The 23,440-nt window shown below is 42.2% G+C and overlaps 1 protein-coding gene across 6 annotated transcripts in view; it reads right to left on the reverse strand.

The window, feature by feature from the left end:
* Nucleotides 1–23,440, reverse strand: part of ARHGAP21 (Rho GTPase activating protein 21) — a 194,252-nt gene that overhangs the window by 115,412 nt on the left and 55,400 nt on the right. For all 6 annotated transcript variants that reach the window (XM_056519308.1, XM_056519305.1, XM_056519309.1 and 3 more), the window contains exon 2: nt 7,552–7,731. In XM_056519308.1, coding sequence (XP_056375283.1) covers nt 7,552–7,731 — 180 coding nt within the window. The remainder of the gene's footprint in view (nt 1–7,551; nt 7,732–23,440) is intronic.

The following is a 23,440-nucleotide window of genomic DNA, read 5'->3' on the forward strand; positions in this document are numbered from 1 at the left end:
TTTAAGCCTTGACACATAATGAGCTGCAATCACATATCAGCGATTCCGTTAGGAGTCTCAGGAGAAAGCGATAACATGGCGGCAGATATCACACTGTCATGCTGATTGAATTATGAGAGCAGACTGGTTGCTTTAGGTGAGTGTTCACATAGTCAAGTTTTTAATTGCAATTATTAAATACAAACACCGGATTTGATCTGAAAAGAGAAGTCTCCGTCTTCTTTATACAGGTTCTCATTTGAATGATCCATTCCAGGCTTTTTTTTTTTACTATGGTTAGGAAACGTGCAGACATCTTTGCTTTGTATCAGAAAGGCTTTACAGGCAAGGACATTGCTGTGTGCAAGATTGTTCCTAAATCAACCATTCATTGGATCATCAAGAACTTCATGGAGAGAAGTTCAATTGTTATGAAGGCTGTTTCAGGGCACCTAAGTAAAAGGCTGGGTTAACACTACGTTTTTCAACTACGGTTCCCGCATACGTTTTCTATCAAAAATCGTATGGGAAAAAAACGGATGGAACAGTATGGGAAAAAGTAAACTGCATGCTTTTTTAAACAGTATACTGTTTTTAAAAGTGCATACAGTTCCGTCAGTTTTTATATAAAAAAAAAAAATACATGCGTTTTTGAAATTTTGTCCATTTTTAATGGGAGGGGTCTTGGGTGGGGACTTTAGGATTCAAATGCGCATGTGCAAAGTAAAAACATATACGTTTTTCCCGTATGGAACCGTATACATATGCGTTTCCCGTTGACGTCCATGTAAAAAAAAACGTATGCGGTTGCATTACGGTTTTTAAACAGGAGTCAAAACCGTGGTTGACCACGATTTTGTCTCCGGTTTAAAAACCGTACTGCAACCGCATACTTTTTTTTTTTTTTTTTTAACATGGACGTCAATGGGAAACGCACATGTATACGGTTCCATACGGGAAAAACGTATAAGTTTTTACTTTGCACATGCGCATTTGAATCCTAAAGTCCCCACCCAAGACCCCTCCCATTAAAAATGGACAAAATTTTCAAAAACGTATGGTTTTTTTTTCTATAAAAACGTACGGAACAGTATTCACTTTTAAAAACAGTATACTGTTTAAAAACTCATACGGTTTACTTTTTACCATACTGTTCCATCCATTTTTTTCCCATACGGTTTTTGATAGAAAACATATGCGGGAACCGTAGTTGAAAAACATAGTGTGAACCCAGCCTAAGGCTGGGTTCACGCCACGTTTTTGCAACACAGTTCCCGTATCAGGTTCTTGATAAACTGATTCCTCAAAACCTGACTAAACTGTATCAAAACGTGTGTACAAAGTGTAACCCGTATACGGTTTGAAAAATGATGTCCGGTTGCATCCGTTTTTTTTTAAGAAAAAAAAAATGTATAAGTTTTAAACTTTTCACTCCATTATGAATAAAGATTCACTTGTTTAATTGAAATTCCAAGAAAAAAAAAACTGTGCAAAGTTAAAAACCGTATGGAACTGTACACACATACTGTTCTGTAGTGTTTCCATGTAAAAAAAAAAAAATAAATACGTTTCAATACGGTTTTTCACCCAAACCAAAAACCATGGTAGGCTACGGTTTTGGGTATGGGGAAAAAAATTACAAAACCGTACAGGATGCAAAACGGACACAACCTGATGCATCGTTTGGCGTACAGTTTTCAATACGGTTCCGTATGGTTTTCAAATTGAAAATGTATACGGGAACTGTAGTGCAAAAACATGGTGTGAACCCAGTGCAGCAGGTGCCTGCAAAGTCTCCTGAAGAGGGTTCAGCACCAGTGTAGATATTGCTCAGGAATGGCAGCAGGCAGGTGTCAGTGGAGGCATCTGGGGGTCAAGAAGGGCAGCAAAGAAACAACTTCTCTCCAATAAAAACAACAAGGACAGTGACATTCTGCAAGAAGTACAGGGTTGGATTGCAGCGAATTGGGGTATTATCTAGTTTGTTACTATCTCTGATGAAGCACCCATATACTGTTTGGGACATCTGGAAGAATGATTGTCTAGGGCAGTGTATTTCAACCATGGTGCCTCCAGCTGTTGCAAAACTACAACCCCCAGCATGCTGGGAGTTGTAGTTTTTCAACAGCTGGAGGCACCGTGGTTAGGAAACACTCTCCTAAACGTAGCCATAAGGTCAGGCTTAAGAAAATAAAGGAAAAGGACCTCAGTAGAAGGTCTTACTGCCACAAGCTGGAAAGGAATCTTTTTTTTTTTTTTTTTTTTTTAATATATCAAATGGCTCCAGAAAGTTAAACAGATTTGTAAATTCTGGCAACAGTGCTCTCTGCTGACATCTCTGCTCGTCTCGGGAACTGCACAGAGTAGAAGAGGTTTGCTATGGGGATTTGCTTCTGAACTGGGCGGATCCCGAGACAGGCGTCAGAGAGCACTTAGAAAAGAACAACTAAACTTCAGCAGCTCATAAGTACTGAAAGGATTAAGATTTAAACTTTCCGGAGCCAGTTAATATATTTAAAAAAATATATATAAGTTTTTTTCCTGGACAACCCCTTTAATGTAGCACTAGGCAAATGTTAAATGCAGACAAGGTAAGGTTGTGTTTCCCAACCGGCGTGGCTCCAGCTGTTGCAAAACTACAACTCCCAGCATGCCCGGACAGCTCCCCTGATCTCAATCCCCTTGAGAACCTGTGGGCAGTCCACAAAAAGCAGAAATTGTGATATACTCCAAGCACAGATTAGACTAGAATGGGCTGTCACCAGTCAGGATTTGGCCCCATGGCAAGGTGAACTGCAGAAGTTTGAGAAAGAAGAAAGGTCATCAGAGTTAAAGGAGAACTCCAGACAAAACTAACTTAGCTGATCGCTACTTATCCCCTATCCTGTGGGCTATACTATGGGATCAGGGTTATAGCTATCAGCCTGAGTCTGCATTCACACCAGTGTTTCCCAACCAGTGAGCCTCCAGCTGTTGCAAAACTACAACTCCCAGCGGTCATGCTTGGAGTTGTAGTTTTGCAACAGCTGGAGGCACACAGGTTGGGGAACACTACTTTAGAACTTGTTCTTTACAGCCTTTGGCTGTCTGGGCATGCTGGGAGTTGTAGTTTTGCAACAGATGAAGGTATCCTGGTTGGGAAACACTGGTTCATACCAGGGCTGTGGGGTGGGAGTCGAGGAGTCAGAGTCGGACGAAATTTTGGGTACCTGGAGTCGGAGTCAGCAAACAATGCACCGACTCCGACTCCTACTAAATTTAGATTGGAATAAAAAAAATAAAAAAAAGCAAGTTTAAATGTCCCAATTCACAAAAAGTTATAATTAATGACTTCTCTACTTTAAGAATAAAGACCAATGCATGCAGTGCCTCACGTAACCGCAAAACGAACACATTAAGTGACCGTGAAGAAACATACTTTTCATGTGCTTCACTATATGGCACGCAACGCACAATTAGGAGCGGCAATACTTGTTGTGTTCTGCTTTTACAGGGAACCCATGGGTAACCTAGCCTCTCACTGATAAGGGGTTAAGGAAATATGTTTTTTGCAGGATTAGACATACTTGTATAAGTGAAGGGAATGGAGGGTCAATAGTTCAATACTGAAGCTGTAAACCATTGGAAAAACTGCTGCCATTCAGCTAAGGCTATAAAAACTTGTAAACTCGATTGTTAGCTTAAAGGGGTACTCCGCACCAAGACATCTTATCCCCTATACAAAGGATAGGGGATAAGATGTCAGATAGCCGGGGTCCCGCTGCTGGGGACCCCCGGAATTGCCGCTGCAGCACCGCGCTATCATTACTGCACAGAGCGAGTTCGCTCTGTGCGTAATGACGGGCGATACAGGGGTTGGAGCACCGTTACGTCATGGCTCTGCCCCTCGTGATGTCACGGCCAGCCCCCTCAATACAAGTCTATGGGAGGGGGCGTGGTGGTCTTCACGCCCCCTGCCATAGACTTGCATTAAGGGGGCGGGACGTGATGTCACGAGGGGCGGAGCTATGACATTACGCTGCTCCGTCCACTGTATCGCTCTGTATCGGTCCCCCGAACTCGCTCTGTGTAGTAATGAATGCACGGTGCCGCAGCGGCGATCCCGTGGGTCGCCAGCAGCGGGACCCCGGGGATAAGATGTCTAGGGGCGGAGTACCCCTTTAAACTTTAAACATGACTATGGGATTCTACTAGGGAAATCATGTTTTATTATAAATGCCCCTTCCTGGATCCTCCCACTGCCCTATCTTCAGCAGCAGATCAGCACACAAACTGTTCAATACAGTAGACTGTTGGCTTCCCAGCCAGTAGTCCTGTGGTAATGACATGTATGTTGCCTTTCTTTCCTTCAAGGAATGTATAAAATACATTTGAATATTAATACAGAGGAGTCTGAGTCGGGGAGTCTGAGTTGGAAGTACAGAAAACTCCGGAATCGGAACATTTATCTACCGACTCCACAGCCCTGGTTCATACAGTGTATTTGTGTCTGTATTTGTAACCAGAAAATACAACAAAAAAAAGTTGTACAAATTGTTGCCTTTTTCGCATTTGTACAGACCTTTTCCCGTTTCACCATCTTATTTCGTTATTTCTTATTTATGATGGCAAATTAGAAATAAACTGTTCAAAATCACACTTCAATATACGTCACGCGCACTGATGAACATATTTCCATAGACGTATATGAAACGTTATTTTACAAAAATACATCAGTAACTATTTACGGCATAATTTGTATATGATGATAAAAAAATAAAAATAAAAAAAAGACTAATTTTACACCGTGTCATTCATACCTGTGTACACTGATCATGATCAGGACAGGTTTTAAATCTTTGATTGTAAAACAAGAAGGTTTTCATTCATTGCTACCAAGAAGGTAAAATTTTAAAGGAAATTTGTCGTCACCAGTGTCGCCTGCACTAACCTGTCGGTACTGAGATAGTGCAGGTGACACTGAAGACCACTGTACTTACCTTGTCCCGTTCCGTGGCAGGGATCTTAGGTAATTTCCTCCATTTGCTCCGCCCTGGAAACCCTGCTTGGGGCACGGGTGGAGCTTACTGACGTCACCGCTGCTGGGTCCCGCTTTGAGAGAACAGCAGCGGTGACGTCCGTAAACACCGCCCGTGCCACATGCAGGGTACCCGGAGTGGAGAAAACGGAAGAAATTACATAAGATCCCCGCCACGGAACGGGGGAAGGTAAGTACCGTTGTCATCAGTGTCACCTGCACTGTCAGTACCGATAGATTAGTGCAGGTGACACTGGTGACAGATTTCCTTTAACTAGGGTTAACCTGCCATATTGATAGTCCCTCATTAATTATGTTGATTTATCATTTAGTTCTTAATATAAAGATTGCTTAACTACATGTGCATGTAAGTTAAAGTCGCTCCAGTAGAGTGCAGGAGAGAACTGCATAACTGATGGCGGGACGGATCATATAACTCGGCAGAAATAAAGGGTTAATCGCTGACACTTGTGCTGCTGACTTTGGGTCACATGGGATACATGTCCTGCTCTCTGCAGCTGCTCGCAGGGCGGGCAAGAGCCCATGGGAACGTTAGGTGCAAGAACTGAATGGTTCATAAATGAGCTCTATGCCTAGTGACTGCATAGAAAGGAGAGAGGAGGAATATTTATTATGGTGACAAAAGACGGGCAGCGGGATTCTTATAAAATGTGTATGTTAAACTGATACTAAATATGGATTGCTGCTGTACGTCAAAGCATAATCCTATCACTTAAAATGTATATAGAAAATTGAGTGTATCATTTTTACAGGTGTTTACTATGATTTGCAAAACTAAACTGAAGCAGAGACCAAAACAGTGTGAACCGACCCTAAATTAATAGGTTGCATAAAAGCATGCCGTCTTAATATGGCTGCCTCTTGGGTGTTTTGATGGCTGAGGGGTTATCCAGGAAAAGAAAAAAAAAAACAAAGCTAATATCTTGTTGTGTGTAGTGTTACAACTTAGCTCCATTCACTTCAATGGAACACAGCTGCAATACCACACATAACCCACAGATTTGGAGCTATTTATTAAGTCAATAGGTAGCAAAATTAGTAGCAACATCTGCAGCAAAATACGCACGTGTGAAAGTACCCCTAAGGTGTTGCAAAGCTATGACCCCCCCCCCCCCCTATATATATATATCTGCATTGTCTTGATACCTGACACGGATCTCATAAACTACAATCTTATAATTGTCACAATATATAGGATCTATAGACACCTTTTAGTCTAGATTGTAGGGACTTTAACACCTTAAGGCTCTAGGGCAGTGTATTCCAACCAGGGTGCCCCAAGATGTTGAAAAACTACAACTACCAGCATGCCCAGACAACCTGCCTAAAGAGTTCCTGTCATTAAAAAAAAAAAAGTTTATGGACCCCCTGCGTTCAGAGCTTCCTTTCCTGGTTGTCAATCAAATCCAACAGCTGGGGAACGAAGAGCGCTGCCATGGACTTTACTAGCTTATAACAACTCGCGATTGCAGCAGGTCTTAGGACTGAGACCTGGTGCGCTCTAAACTTTTGACATGTCTGTATGACACTGATTTTTGGTTTCCTTTAACGACCGTGACGCTTTAAATGCTTTCCCTAGTTCCAATAGGCTTCATTGACAGGTCTCTGCCTATACACAAACAGACACCAATCAACTGGGGCTCGCCGCGATCCCATGTACAGAGCCCCGGCTCTCCCAGGGTGTGGTGTGTCACAAACCTTGCCGAAAGTGGGGGATGCCACACCCCCTCGACATCTCTCTATGGGAGGCTCACCCATAAAGATATATGGAGGGGATGTGACACGCTGCACCCAGGAGAGCCAGTGCTCTGTACAGGAGATCACAGGGGGCCTGAGCGGTCAAACCTCCCAAAATATAAAACTTTATTTCCAGGGGTCAAGTCCTGGAAAAAAAAGTGTGGGAACTCTTCCACATAAGGGCTGGTCCTGCAGGACTCCTGCTAATGGGAACGGTGTTCCTGCTGTGGAAAAAGTGCAGGAACTCCGTTCCCACGCATTCCTGCAGGACTTGATCCCTGCTTATCCCCATCCTGCAGAGAGGGGATAACTTTCAGAATTACCTTAAAAAGAGTCTTCAGCATCACTTTTGGCCATGGGCTGTGAACTCCATTTCTGGAGTTGAGGTGCAATACCAAACACAGCCTATGGAGAAGAGTGGCGCTGTTTTTCCAGAAAAAAAAAAGAAGGCCTAAAGCAACTAATGTCTGCAATGCATTAACCTGCTATATTGTGCCATAAACAGTAGCTGAAGGATGACAGTGAGATACTTCGGATTCTCCTACTTTAGCCAAGAACCAAGGACACCCCGGATGCGACAAGTGGAGGACCTTCCATGATGCCAGCGTTACTACCCAGGTAGAGCAGCATTCCAGAATGTGAGCAATGTTCCAGGACATAAAAGAAAACAGGTTGGCTACAAATTACTTATTAACTGATCCAATCGCACCTACGGATCTGACAAAGGAAGTCAGGAGCGATAAAACAAACAAAAAGCGAAGGAGACTGGGTCACAGATCGCGGGTTATTGCGCTCACCTTAATTGAAGTCTGGACTGCAGACTCTGGCGGGTAAACAATGAAGTGCCTTAACGTAAAACCAAAGCCTTCCGAGGCCCTCCTCAACATGACAGCCTTCGGACCGGGCCAGGAGAAAACTTCCTCCTCCGTCGGCGATACCATCTCACTGCGTTCTCGTCCATCTTTGTTTTTTGAGGCCTGGAAGGAAAAGTGAGAGCGTTCATGAATAACCAACAAAGACCTGCAGTAAATGCACAAAATCATCCAGATCCGGGAATAAGAAAAGTAAATAACTATTTTTTTTTTTAAATACAACTGAATGACGACATTTTTCCTTTCCAGTTACGGTTGTAGTTACAAAAGCTGAGGGTGCACTGAACCTTTGCAGCAGACATCCCCTTTGTTCCATCACAGGGTAAGAAGATTCATTCCTCACATCGGCCATATACATAGTACTACATTCAGACGGCAGCTGCTGCTGCGGCTCAGTTCTGACCTTTTGCCCTGCGTCCCTCCCCCTTGAAAACAAGCCCACATTCTGCAAATTCTGTCACCGGAGATAACAATCTGTATGGAGAACAAGTCATTAACTAGCCCTGGCTAACCATGGAAGGTACATAGCCACAGCAAACCAGACACACTGGGGGGGGTTGGGGGGATGCAGGGTGGTAACTAATATAGAAGATGTGGAAATTCGTAAACAAACTCTCTCTAGCGCCACCTATAGGGGGTATCTACTCTGTGAGCCAATGCTCTAGAGCAGTTGTCTCAAACTGTGGTCCTCCAGATTAGGGATCGATCGATATTGATTTTTTAGGGCCGATACAGATAATCTGTGAACTTTGAGGCCGATAGCCAATAACTTATACAGATATTCCGGTATAAGTTATCGGCTATTCTCCCCCCGTACAGAACCGTATGTGCGTACGGTTCCATCCGGTTTGCACCGTACGTTTTTTGACTTTGTACAGTGAAATAAAGTGAAACTTTATTCATAATGGAGTGAAAACTTTTTTCTTAAAAAACGGATGCAGCCGGACATCATTTTTCAAACCGTACACACATTTTGATACAGTTTAGTCAGGCTTTGAGGAATCATTTATTTATTTATTTATATCAAAAACCTGATACGGGAACTGTATTGCAAAAACGTGGTGTGAATGCAGCCTTAGATGGGCAGGACATTGATTACCTATAAGTGGCACATCCTGAAGAAGAGCTTATTTAAATATTTTTTTTCCAACAAAGCATTTGCTGTAAGACTCCATACCTTAAGCTGGATAACCTCAATGAGACCCATGCTTTGTTGGAACATCCTTATTGGGAATGCATACGATGGAGCGGAATGTTAGTGTAGCATGTGGTAGTGTGTATAGCTTAGGGAACCTGTGCTGTATATTGTACTGTCATGCTTTGTGTGATTGTGATTTATTGTATGACTTGCAATGACGACTGAATGATCAATAAAGCTCTAGGTTGAATTTTGCATTTGTCATGCTTTCTAAGCCATACATGTCCTGTACTTTGTATAACAACCTATATTAAATTGATTTCTTTCTTTAAACAGTGCTACACCTGTGCACAGGTTGGGCACAGTACTGCAGGTCAGCTCCATTCTTTTTAATAGGGCTGATCTACAATAATAGTAGATACATTCCACTGTCTAGTCTTAACCCCAATAAAAGCTGCTTCTAATATGATTTATCACTGATCTCATGGGTAGAAGGAGGTTAGGATGATGAAATGTCTGAGGAGTTTGCAGCCACTTAGCAGAATGATAGGGAGAACATTATGGGGACGCGGGACCCTGCATCTCTCAACACTCCATAATGAAATCTGATGTCATTTGTTACATTGTATTTCCACCCCGACACATTATTGAACAATGGAAGGTCAATTTCTGCTGCATCCAGATGGGATTACAAGACAAGAGCAGACGTCCTCACCCAGGATCCTATTGTTCTCTCCAGGGGCGGCCCACAAAGTGGAAATTAAAACTCTTCTTCCTATCTGATCAGTCCACAGACTGTCCCCCCCGCCATGCAGCACCACAAAGCACCTCCATTACAATTGTCAAGTGTCAACATCACAGCAAGTGTCAGTGACTGATCACGCTGGTCGTCCATTCACATCCCATGGGAATTTCCACGCGGTTCGCCGCTGGCATCAAACAGAGCGAACGTGACGTCATAGGGGAGAGGAGTTCCGGCCGGGGGGAAAGCAGATAACTTCAAGGCCACACCTCTGACACTCTGGGACCGTATAAAAGTCCTTTTTTTCAGGGCGGATTAAGTAATCAACAATTTATATAAAGATGTGACATGACTCGCGACACTAAAAATGCTGGTGGTTTTACCCACTCAAACTAAGTGACAGATGCACTATAAGCAATGTTTCTGTGGGAGAAAAAGTACGTATGAATGTATGAATGGCTTCCAGAGTCCAGTATGGGCCCTTAGGTATTATGCAGCCAGCTTCACATGAGCGTATTACAGGGGCGTTTTTGTATTTCAGCCGGACCCTGGGGAGTAAATGTGCACATGGAACAATCTGCCGTAACATGGAAGGAAAAAAATGCACCTATAAAATATGCTTGTATGAAACTTGCCTAAAGCTGGCCAGATACCGAAAGGTGCGATTATAGATAAGGCTGGGTTCACACCACGTTTTTGCAATACAGTTCCCATATCAGGTTTTTGATGGAAAAAAAAAAAACGGATTCCTCAAAACCTGACTAAACTGTATCAAATTTTATTCCGTATATGGTTAAAAACCGTATACAGTTGGAAAAATGATGTCTGGTTGCATCCGTTTTGTTAAGAAAAAAAAAACATACATTTTGTATTTTTTTTTTTCACCATTAGGAATAAAGTTTTGCTTGTTTGATTGAAATTCCAAGAAAAAAAAATTGTGCAAAGTCGAAAACTGGATTGAACTGTACGCACATACGGTTCTGTACGATTTCCATTGACTCCCATGTTAAAAAAATAAAAAGTATACGTTTCAATACGGTTTTTCACCCGGACCAAAAACCGTGGTAGGCTGCAGTTTTTGGTACAGGGGGAAAAAAAAAATGACAAAACCGTAAAGGATGCAAAATGGACACAATCGGATGCATCTTTTGGCATAAGGTTTTCAATGGAGAGTCAATGCATACGGTTTTCAATACGGTTCAGTACAGTTTTCAAATTGAAAATGTATACGGGAACTGTATTGCAAAAACATGATCTGAACCCGGCCTGACAAACCCGAAGAAATCATGGTGGTTAAAAGTTATGTTGCTTACACTTGGCACCATCAGGCATATGCCCTAGGTCTTTTTTCGGATGCTCCTAGTTTTCTAGTACCCGAGATCCCCATATTCGAATGTAAAAGCATCCAACCCCATCTGCCAGTGCCCAATGGTGCGCCAAGTATCTTCAGCATCTCACACTCTAATGACAGTTGCTCTCAACCCATTGCAAAACTACAACTCCCATCATGCATTGATGGGAGTTGTAGTTTTGCAACAGCCGGAAAGCCACAGATTGGGGAACATTGCTCTATGACCAAGTTACTGCATTAATCACTTCGGATCTTTGGACACACGGACATCTGAATCGTCTACACCCATAGAAAGTTCTTCTATTTCGAAATTTACATTAAACTACCCTTAAATAAATAAATAAAACCACACAACATAATGATAGAAAAAGTGGGAATTTTTATTCTGAGACCTAATGGAAACAGGGACCAATGTTAATGATAAGAGTCTATGTACAGCATTGCATAATATATGGCCAGCACTGCCCTAACTTGAAGAAGCAAGTCCCCGATGCTAAATCTGAAAAAGGGTCCTCCGTGTAAATGCATCTTTTATAGCACTGGTTTCCTTATAAAGAGAGACTACAGTTCCCGTATAAGTCTTCAATGTGAAAACCATACAGAACCGTATTGAAAACCGTACGCATTGACTCTCCATTGAAAACCGTATGCCAAAAGATGCATCAGGTTGTGTCCATTTTGCACCCTGTACGGTTTTGCCAGTTTTTTTCCTGTACCCAAAACCGTAGCCTACCACAGTTTTTGGTCCGGGTGAAAAACCGTATTAAAAACGTATAATTATTATTATTTTTTTAACATTGGAGTCAATGGGAACCGTACAGAACCGTATGTGCGTACGGTTCCATTCGGTTTTCACCATACGGTTTTTGACTTTGCACAGTTTTTTTCTTGGAATTTCAATCAAACAAGTGAAACTTTATTCATAATGGAGTGAGAAGTTAAAAACGTATACGTCTTTTTCCTTAAACAGATGCAACCAGACATCCTTTTTCAAACCGTACACGGTTTTCAACCGTTTACGGATTAAAATTTGCACACACGTTTTGAGGAATCTTTTTTTTTATTTATTTTTTATCAAAAACCTGATACGGGAACTGTATTACAAAAACGTGGTGTGAACCCAGCCTAAGCCCAGGTGTAACCGCACCGCATCTGCACCCATACTAGTTATGCCCCTGGTTGGTGCTGTATAAATAAAGTAAATAAATTTAAAAAAAAATTATATTGACAGAAATATCCGAATGATAAATATCTGTGCACAGCTATCCCAATGTATTAATAACTAAGGATACCTTTAAAATTTTGTGTGTCCTGTGTGAAATCATCGGATCTGGGGTTATACATACTGGTCAGCTGGTTTTCCAACATACCCCAAAAACATAAGGTTGTTTTTAAACGTGAACATAGCCTAAATACAGATTATGAAGAGAATGGAAGTCTTAGGATTTTAAAGGTAAGTGTACAGCATTAATACGTGCTGGGATTATTAACCCATTGCACACCAATGAGGGTGGTCACATAGCTTCTACTGCAGGAGAGTGCTGGTCTTTACACAATACAGGCCCCGTCCATTCCTTCCCGCTCCTGAAACATTATCTTTTATATCCAACGGTGCTGTCTTATCACGAAAAAAGAACAATTCCAGACGCCTGGTATCAGTGTGTGCGAAACCTGATAGGAAACCATACTGATGTGCGTCCACCGCCTACGAGGAATGCGGATAGCCCTGTCACACTATAGATAGGACCCAACAATCAATACCCAACAATATACTAAAAAAGCCACCAAGTACTAGCCAAGGGCTGCCATAGGGTTATCTGTTCCTGGAAAAGCTGTGTGACAAATAGGACTACTGCTTACCATTAAAAAGGGCCACACTCCTGGCATCTCCCATAGACAATGCATGGAGCATGTTCACAGGGGTTCCCAGTGGACGGACGTCAACTCAACTCAACTCCCCCCCATTCAATGAGACACGTATCCACTAAGCCAGTGGTCTTCAACCTGCGGACCTCCAGATGTTGCAAAACTACAACTCCCAGCATGCCCGGACAGCCGTTGGCTGTCCGGGCATGCTGGGAGTTGTAGTTTTGCAACATCTGGAGGTCCGCAGGTTGAAGACCACTGCCCTAAGCAGTGGATAAGAAATATGTTTAAGCGCTGGAATAACCCTTTAAATATACCCAAGCTACATACCCTGCCTCCATATCAATGCACAGCGTGGTTGTCACTCAGCTTTTCCTACAGGTTTTCTAAATTTTGGCCCTTCAGCTATTGCAAAAAATCACAACTCCCATCATACTCTGACCACCAAAGATTGTCCAGGAATGATGGGAGTTGTAATTTTGCAACAGCTGGGGAACCACAAGTTGGGAACAGGGAAAAGGCCATGATAAGATGGGTTGTAATTGTGATATGGAAATTCGCTTGGGATGTTGTGCAAGTCTGTCTACGAAATCAAGGCATTTACCATTGGATTTTAGATGCAAATTTCCTATAGGAGACAGATTTGATGAGATGAAGTGAAGCCATAACCCAAGTACGGCTTTACAGACCCCACTGACTCATATAGAATGCAGTAGAGAGACAACATTTTGTCCTGAATGCGGGCGGGTGTAATTTGCAATAAGCCGGGATTACGGGGGTAATATAAAATGTTTAATAAATGGTCGTCTGAACAAGACCTTATAATGGAGTCTGCCAAGTTTTACCTCACAAAACCCCCAGACACAAATGGGAATCAGACTTATTTCAGAAGAAAGCGCTCTTGTAGGGTGTATAGACGATGGAGGTTATAGTTATTATGGCTGACTGCAAGAATCCTACAAGACGGCAGGAATTTCACCAAAGCCAAATACTATACTATACTCATAAAGGACTTCTAAAAATGTGTTGCCATAGCAACTAAACAGGCATCGCTTATGGCAGCTCCATTATGTATAGAGCTTTTCTCCCATAAACCTGAGCAGATTTTGCTCTTATTTGGGGGTAAGAAGTCTGTGGGATGAAGGTGACGGGACGAGGTTCTTTCTGGTCAGGGCATTGGATCTTTTGGCAGCAGCGAGGCCTCTGAATAGAGCACAAACAGCAGCTCCCCGATGGGATGATCACATTGCATTGTGTCTCTATGGCAACAAGCGCCCGAGCCAGGGTTTGTTTGCGGGTGGTGGGAGGGGGGCGCGCGTCTCCCTGCCAGCTCTGTGGGAAGAACACTTGCAGTCTCTGGTGAGCAGAGCCCCTATGGCCGAGCACCACCTGAGACGGCCGGGGATGCGGGGCCAGATCACTTACAAAGCCCTGATACTGAGCCTGAAATGGAGACGACAGGGCAGGAGCTGCGAACAATCGCAAAGGAGCACAATAGTCACAATATATGTGCACATTTGGATGCCAGCTTCTGCCAGGCATGACTACATGGCACAGCGAGTGTCAGACCCCTGATAATATGGAGCTGACAAAGGTCGCCAAATATCGTCAAATTTACTACATTCATTTCAAATTTCTGACACAAAACAGGTGCAGCCAAGAGGAGTCATATAATTCCCATATATTTAAGATGGACACCATTTTCAGAGAAATTATACACACATTTATATTTAAAATAATCAAAAAGTGCACTGAGAGACTCCATTTTATTGACCAAGAGTGCTGCTGCAACCTTATTTTTTTTGTAATATATATATATATATATATATATATATATATATATATATATATATATACACACATATATACACACATACACACACAATCATGGCCGTAAATGTTGGCATCCCTGAAATTTTTCTAGAAAATTAAGTATTTCTCACAGAAAAGGATTGCAGTAACACATGTTTTGCTATACACATATATTCCCTTTGTGTGTATTGGAACTAAACCAATAAAGGGAGGGAAAAAAAGCTAATTGGACATAATGTCACACCAAACTCCAAAAATGGGCTGGACACCTTAACTTAATATTTGGTTGCACACCCTTTGGAAAAGATAACAGAAATCAGTGGCTTCATATAACCATCAATAAGCTTCTTACACCTCTCAGCCGGAATGTTGGACCACTCTTCCTTTGCAAACTGCTCCAGGTCTCTTATTGGAAGACTCCTTTTCCCAACAGCAATTTTAAGATCTCTCCACAGGTGTTCAATGGGATTTAGATCTGGACTCATTGCTGCCACTTCAGAACTCTCCAGCGCTTTGTTGCCATCCATTTCTGGGCGCTTTTTGACGTATTTTTGGGGTCATTGTCCTGCTGGAAGACCCAAGATCTCAGACGCAAAGCCAACTTTCTGACACTAGGTTGTACAGTGCGACCCAAAATCCATTGATAATCCTCAGATTTCATGATGCCTTGTACACATTCAAGGCCCCCAGTGCCAGAGGCAGCAAAACAACCCCAAACATCATTGACCTCCACCATATGTCACTGTAGGTACCGTGTTCTTTTCTTTGTAGGCCTCATTCCGTTTTCAGTAAACAGTAGAATGATTTGCTTTACCAAAATGCTCTATCTTGGTCTCCTCTGTCCACAAGACGTTTTCCCAGAAGGATTTTGGAAAAATGTAGTCTTTCTTTTTTATGTCTCTGTGTCAGCATTGGGGTCCTCCTGGGTCTCCTGCCATAGCATTTTATTTCATTTAAATGTCGACGGATAGTTTGCGCTGACACTGTTGCTCCCTGAGCCTGCATGACAGCTTGAATATCTTTGGAACTTGTTTGGGGCTGCTTATCCACCATCCGCACTATCCTGCCTTGACACCTTTCATCAATTTTTCTCTTCAATCCACACCCAGGGAGATTAGCTATAGAGCCATGGGTTGCAAACTTCTTGATAATGTTGCGCACTGTGGACAAAGGCAAATCTAGATCTCTGGAGATGGACTTGAAACTTTGAGATTGTTGATATTTTTCTTTTGGTTCTCAAGTCCTTAGATAGTTCTCTTCTCTTTCTGTTGTCCATGCTTAGTGTGGCACACCCAGACACACAATGCAAAAACTAAGTGAACTTCTCTCCTTTTTAACTGCTTTCAGGTGGGATTTTTTAATTGCTCACAACTGTTACTTGCCCCAGGTGAGTTTAAAGGAGCATCACATGCTTGAAACAATCTTATTTATCCACAATTTTGAAAGGGTGCCAATAATTTTGTCCAGCCCATTTTTGGAGTTTGGTGTGACATTATGTCCAATTTGCTTTTTTTCCTCCTTTTTTGGTTAAGTTCCAGTACACACAAAGGGAATAAACATGTGTATAACAAATCATGTGTATAGAAAAACATGACTATAGATAGATAGATAGATAGATAGAGAGTGAGAGAGCTGTTGCAAAACTACAACTCCCAGCACGCCCGGACAGCCAAAATCTGTCTAGGCATGCTGGGAGTTGTATTTTGCAACAGCTGGAGGCACACTGGTTGGGAAACATAGTAGAAATGAAAGAGTAGCTTTAGATTTCGTCTGTTTATCTTCAAGTCTTTTTACCACCATATTTTGTTGCAGTTTCTGTGTATCCTATTTTTTGGAATTTTCGACACGTAGTAGGCGATATTACATTCCTGTTTATCCAAAATAGATAGCCCAAAACACAAACACCGCAGTCCACAGTGTGAACTATAGCCCATATAGTCATTGAAAACAACGGGGCAAACATTTAGGGAGATTTATAATTGGTTTTACATGCCGTAACTGTCACACATTTTTGCGCAAGAATTGAGAACAAAATTGCAAACAAAATGCCCAATATCTCCCTGAAGAAGTTAATTTCAAAACGCTCTACCGCAAGTTCATTTCAGCTTACAGTTTGCACATTTATCATATGCAGCAAGTTAAGATTGTTGCAACTGTCTGCGCGCACACGCTAAGTTTTTTTTGCCCAACTCCACTCCAGACCACTCTTTAAAAACTTGCTTAGATGTAAGATATTTAGCCATGTATTACTGCCTTCCTATAAAGGAATATTAATGGCGGTGATCTTCCCTATTTCTCTTAAGCCCCAGTCAGTTAAGGGAGATGAATTATCATGATTAAATCTGGGCTGCAGCTGCATCGTCCTGAGGAATCCCCCGGGAGGGGAAGAATTATGCAGGAACTAGATGGGGCACATCCAGCTCAGATGATATTACAACTCACGCTATGGGACTCCCAATCAATAGAGACCTCAATGCTCCACGGCTCTGCTGGAAAAGCCCAACTGTGTGAACCACACACTACTACACTATGACTCACAGCACCTAAAAAAATCACATGGTATCAGCATCCGAGGCTCTCTAGGTTATGTACCAGTACTGTATATATTTAGGACTAAATGGATTAATGCATTCAATAGTCATGAAAACACCACAGAAATCTATCTTCATTTCAATAAGGCAGTGTTTCCCAAACAAGGTGTCTCCAGCTGTGGCAAAACTACGACTCCCAGCATGCCCGGACAGCCTTCGGCAACAGCAGGAGGCACCCTGTTTAGGAAACACTGACCAACACTCAAGAGACGTCCCCTGGTCACATCCGAATCTACTATTGGTTCTGTACAGGGGAACATGGAGCTCCCTGCGGATCTCTACTATAAAGCCGCATGGACTCAAAGTTCCCCCATACTGTGCTCCAAACAGGTGCGGTACAAGGGTGCATGCAACTATATATTTTTTCTTGGCTCAATTATGTCAACTTCTCTATATCTCTGATCGGTTCTGTGAAGCACAAGCCACAATACAGCCTTGTGTATGGGTATTGTAAATCTCCATTTTTAACACCATTGGGAAAGAATTTCTTTGACTGGTATTAAATATGCAGGTCTTAATCTGAATTATGCTGGTTAAATTGGATTGACCGTGTTTGACCAGCCTGTAAAAAAAAAAGGCATGCCGACACATACGGCTTCATACTTGCAGTGGGCCCATTGAGTTTGAAGAGCTGAATGTAGTCAATTAGCCCCTACGCTCAGTCCTTTTCTCGCACTTATATGTTTATTTGCAATATTTTGAGAATTTGAGTTGCGCAAAATAAAATGTATAGGTGTGGGAAATGTACCAAGTGTAGTTTCTCACCTGCCTGATCCCCCACCTCAAGATGCAGAAACGGATGCTCGGCCAATCTAGGCCATTTTGCTCTTATGTGTATGGGTACCTTAAAAGGGGTATTTTTAGAGGGAAAATATTTTCAAGTCAACTGCTGCCAGTAAGTTATACAGATTTGTGAATTACTTCTATTAATAAATCTTAATCCTTTTAGTACTTAGCTGCTGTATGCTCCAGAAGAAGTTGTGTAGTGATTTCCAGTCTGACCACAGTGCTCTCTGCTGAGACCTCTCTCCATGTCAGAAACTGTCCAGGGCAGGAGAGGTTAGCTATGGGGATTTTCTCCTGCTCTGGACAGTTCCCGACATGGACAGAAGTGGAAGCAGAGAGCACTGTGACCAGACAGAAAATAACTACACAACTTCCTCTGGGGCATACAGCAGCTGATAAGTACTGGAAGGATTAAGATTTTTAAATGGAAGCAGTTTACAAATATGTAAAACTTTCTGGCACCAGCTGATTTTTAAACATTTTTATTTCTCTGGAGTACCCCTTTAAAAGCAATTCACCACTCTGGTGAACCCCTACTTGCACTTAGGGTCCCTTCAGAATAAACTGATTACCAAGGGTCTTTCTGCTGGGAACCCTAGCAAAAAGCTGTAATTGGAGGAGAAACCTGGCAGTAAGTGTTCAAGTTCCCTGTAGCGCCACCACAGGACAACTAAAGCATTACACAGTGGCTAAATTGAATTGTCTGTATAAAAAAGGACATGACAGGTCCTCCAGAGTAAGAGATACTGATATGTACGATCCACTCTGTCCAAAGATTAAAGGGGTATTCCAGGAATTAAAAAAAATAAATAAAAAAAGGGCCTATTTTTCTTTCAAAGACCACTTGCTGTTTGTCTCCAGGTTGGGTGTGGTTCTGCAGCTCAGTTCCATTGAAGTGAATGGAGCCAAATTGTAACACTATACCCAAAGTGGAGACAAGGAGGGCGCTGTCTTTGAAAGAAAATAGGCCTGTTTTTTTTATTCCTGGAATACCCCTTTAGGGTCTATTCACACATACAGTATTCTGCACAGATTTGATGCACAGGATCTGAAGCTGTGTTCAGTCATTTAGTTTACATTGAAATCTGCAGCAGAAAATCCTGCGCATCAAATCTGTGCATCAAATCTGCAGTACGTGTGAATAGACCATTAAAGGGGTACTGCCGTGGAAAACTTTTATTTATTATGTTTTTTTAGATCAACTGGTGCCAGAAAGTTAAACAGATTTGTAAATCACTTCTATTAAAAAAAAAAAATCTTAATCCTTCCAGTACTTTTTAGGGGCTATATACTACAGAGGAAATGTGTTTCTTTTTGGATTTCTCTTATGTGACGACCACGGTGCTCTCTGCTGACCTCTGCCGTTCCTTTTAGGAACTGTCACGAGCAGGAGAAAATTCCCATAGCAAACATATGCTGCTCTGGACAGTTCCTAAAATGGACAGCAGAGGTCAACAGAGAGCACTGTGGTCGTGACAAAAAAGAGAAATCCAAAAAGAAAAAATATTTCCGCTGTAGTATACAACACCTAAAAAGTACTGGAAGGAATAAGATTTTTGAATAGAAGTGATTTACAAATCTGTTTATTTTTTAAATCAACTGGTGCCAGAAAGTTAAATAAAAATAAATAAATAAAAAGGTTTAAGGTCCTGAGAGAACTCCCACCTAGAGTGGAAGTATATGAGTATATCATAGGGCAGTTGTCTCCAACCTGCAGACCTCCACATGTTGCAAAACTACAACTCCCAGTATGCATGGACAGCCAACGGCTGTCCGGGCATGCTGTGAGTTGTAGTTTTGCAGCATCTGCAGGCCCGCAGGTTGGAGACCACTATCATAGGGTATATTGGATGCATGCTAATGGACAACCCCTAAGTTGATAGCAGTCACCTTGAGAATTAAAGGAACATGCCTTGAAATTCAACATGCCTGATCCTTCCTTCCCCAATTTTATGTATTAATTCAAGAGCCGGTCTTGTCGATACCTGCCGGCTTTGGCCAACTCTGTCCCTGTGTGTATGGGCTCCTTTAAAGGGGTAATACCGTGGAAAACTTTTTATTTTTTTTAAATCAACTGTTGCCAGAAAGTTAAACAGATTTGTAAATCACTTCTATTAAAAAATCTTAATCCTTCCAGTATTTTTTAGGGGCTGTATACTAAAGAGAAATCCAAAAAAGAAATGCATTTCCTGTGATGTCCTGACCACAGTGCTCTCGGCTGACCTCTGCTGCCCATTTTAGGAACTGGAGAAAATCCCCATAGCAAACATATGCTTCTCTGGACAGTTCCTAAAATGGACAGCAGAGGTCAGCAGAGAGCACTGTGGTCAGGACATCAGAGGAAATGCATTTCTTTTTGGATTTCTCTTCAGTATACAGCCCCTAAAAAGTACTGGAAGGATTAAGATTATTTTTAATAGAAGTGATTTACAAATCTGTTTAACTTTCTGGCACCAGTTGATTTAAAAATAAATAAATAAATAAATAAAAAAAGTCTTCCATGGTAGTACCCCTTTAGGGTGCGTTCACACGCTAGTAACTAGCAGCGGATTTTCCGCTCCGGGAAATCCGCTGCGAGTTACGCTACCATTCGTTTGAATGGGTCCGTGGACAGTCCGCAAATCTGACACTATTGCGGACTGTCTGTGGACTCAATTAAATCAATGGTAGCGTAACTCGCAGCGGATTTCCCGCAGCGGAAAATCCGCTGCTAGTTACTAGCGTGTGAACGCACCCTTAAATCAGATAAAGCTGGGATCCTGTTTCATTTGCAACAGTATCCTGGTAGACATACATTAGGAATAACCCTACAAATACGGGATCATAAAGCGATCCTGTGCCTGCAGCCTATGGACAGATTGGAGGCTACATGAGGAGAAAGTGATCACGTGATTACAGATCAAGTTAAATAAGTGTAGGAGTAAACTGAAGGCATGCAAAGCGCTTATAGCAACAAACACAGGATTAATCCGGGGATCATCTGTGCAGTGTTCAGAAAGGAAAAAGATGGCGACTTAAAACCGTAAGGACGCAAAGCTATTTCCACGTCTGTTCTTCCTTCTGTGAATAAATAAGTGTATTATAAGGATCTCAGTAAACCCTTACATAAAACACATTTGCCCGCCCAGGAGCCAGAAGACTGAGCCCAAAGCACCCGAAATAGAAAAGAACAAATAACAGGACTCTAATATTAGCCGAATATTCCCGATCACAATGAAAGAGCGGCATATATGGAATATTTGCAGGGACATATGGTGCGACTAAGGTTTGGTCAGAATTATATTACATTCCAGATGAAAGTCTTTCCGGCTGGCGAATCAATACAACCACGTGGGACAGAGTGAAATGGAAGCCATCGCCCTGGATCTGGTGACAACTGCACTGAGGGCTCGGCGCGTCCCACGTCCAGTCTAGAACTACAACTCCTAGCATGCAAGCAAAAGTATGTATAGTCCAGCTCACTCCCTCAGCCCGTCGCGCCAGGACCGGCGTGGGCAGCACCAACTGGAAACAACGAACAAAGGCAGAATGTCCAGCACGGATATCAGAAAACAGGAGGTTTTATTCCAATAAAAGCCACAAAGACCAGGAGAACATGACAAGGTGACGCGTTTCGGTCCTAAGACTGGACCTTAGTCATACACGATAACTTAACGTTAACTCCTAGCATGCTACAAGTAGCAAGCCTCCACTGTTAGGGGATGCTGGCTTTTATAGACCAATGCCAGCGAGACGTCCCGAGGCTGGCACAGGTAATGGCGCAGCCGCTCACAAGTTTACACACGTATAACCGTCAGCTACAAGTATGCAGATTGTGCGGAGCTTGGCAACGTCATAGGGAGACTTTACCCATTGTTCCAAGGAATCATTTCCTAAGGAGAAATGAGCCAATAGCAACAGGGCTTGTATAATTAACGCTGCCATCTGGATACAGTTCAGGTCCTGACTGCTGACACAGTCTCCCCTTCACATATGACAGCGTAAGATAATTCTCTAAGGGTGCAGATAGTTTTTCCATATCAGATGACTATAGAGAAGTGTTTCCCAAATAGGACGCCTCCAGCTGTTGCAAAACTACAACTCCCAGCATGCCCGGACAGCCAAAGGCTGTCCGGGCATGCTGGGAGTTGTAGTTTTGCAACAGCTGGAGGCACCCTGGTTGGGAAACACTAGTAGAGAGCCAGGTATAAAAACTCAATGCAAGTCATCAGAACAGGCACTAAGCGGACACTGGACCTGCAACTGGTGTTGGGACATTTCAGCTTCCCATACACATGTACACTGGATTCGAGTGGGCACTAAGGAGTAAAGCATGCAACAAGTTTTCAAACAGCTCTTAACCAAACATTTCATATAAATTTTATATAATATATATTTTTATTATAATTTTTTATTATAATTTTTTTATATATTTTTTTATTATTTATTTTTATTAAATTATCTAACATTAATATATTTTCAATTATTTTTCTTTTTATTATTTTTAATCATTGTATCATCATTTTTTTATTATTTTTAATTATTATATTATAGAATTATATAACATGTATATTTTTATTTATTTTTTTATTACAAATACGTCGTAAGTTATATATGTATACACATATACTACTACAAAAATAAAATTATATATACATATAATATATTATACACACACACACACACACGTCAGCTGTGCATGCATGTGTTCTAATTGAGAAGAGGGGAGAAAGCCTTCTCATCTCCCATTTTCCCCTTTGAGGACACCTGCACGCTCAGCCAAAGCCAGCGTGAATGTGTATGGTAAGACAGGAGGAATAAGCCGTCAGTCAAAAGGATCATCTGGCTGGCTATAAATTTGTATGGCATCAAGTCACAAAAGACAATTTCCTATTTGTAACTTTCTATAGGTTTATTCAATGCACTCTGTGTGCTGACTCTTCTAGCCTTATAGCAGTGCTTCCCAAGCAGAATAACTCCAGCTGTTGCAAAACTACAACTCCCAGCATGCCTGGGTAAAAAACTGTGACCAGTAGCCGAATATTACCTGAGCTCAGCGCTCTCAGCCCTTCTCAGAGTGGATCGGGCTTAGGGATCGGGCTTAGGGATCGGGCTTAGGGATCGGGCTTAGGGATCGGGCTTAGGGATCGGGCTTAGGGATCGGGCTTAGGGATCGGGCTTAGGGATCGGGCTTAGGGATCGGGCTTAGGGATCCAGAAAAGTGTTTCCCTATGCGGAGGGTAACATTCCTCCACAGGGACACAGGGGTAGATTTATCAAAACCTGTCCAGAGGAAAAAGTTGCCCATAGCAACCAATCAGCTTGCTTCTTTCATTTTTAACAAGGCCTCTGCAAAATGAAAGGAGTAATCTGATTGGTTGCCAAGGGCAACTGGGCAACTTTTCCTCTGGAAAGGTTTTGATAAATCTCCCCCCACAGTTTTCTTCATTACACCAGACATGCTGGGAGTTGTAGTTTTACAACAGCGTGAGGTACACTGCCATATGGAAATACTGTACTGCCTTATAGTGAACGGTCACAGGCAGGAG

The sequence above is a fragment of the Hyla sarda genome, chromosome 5 (assembly GCF_029499605.1).
Source record: "Hyla sarda isolate aHylSar1 chromosome 5, aHylSar1.hap1, whole genome shotgun sequence".
In the NCBI taxonomy this organism is placed as follows: Eukaryota; Metazoa; Chordata; class Amphibia; order Anura; family Hylidae; genus Hyla; species Hyla sarda.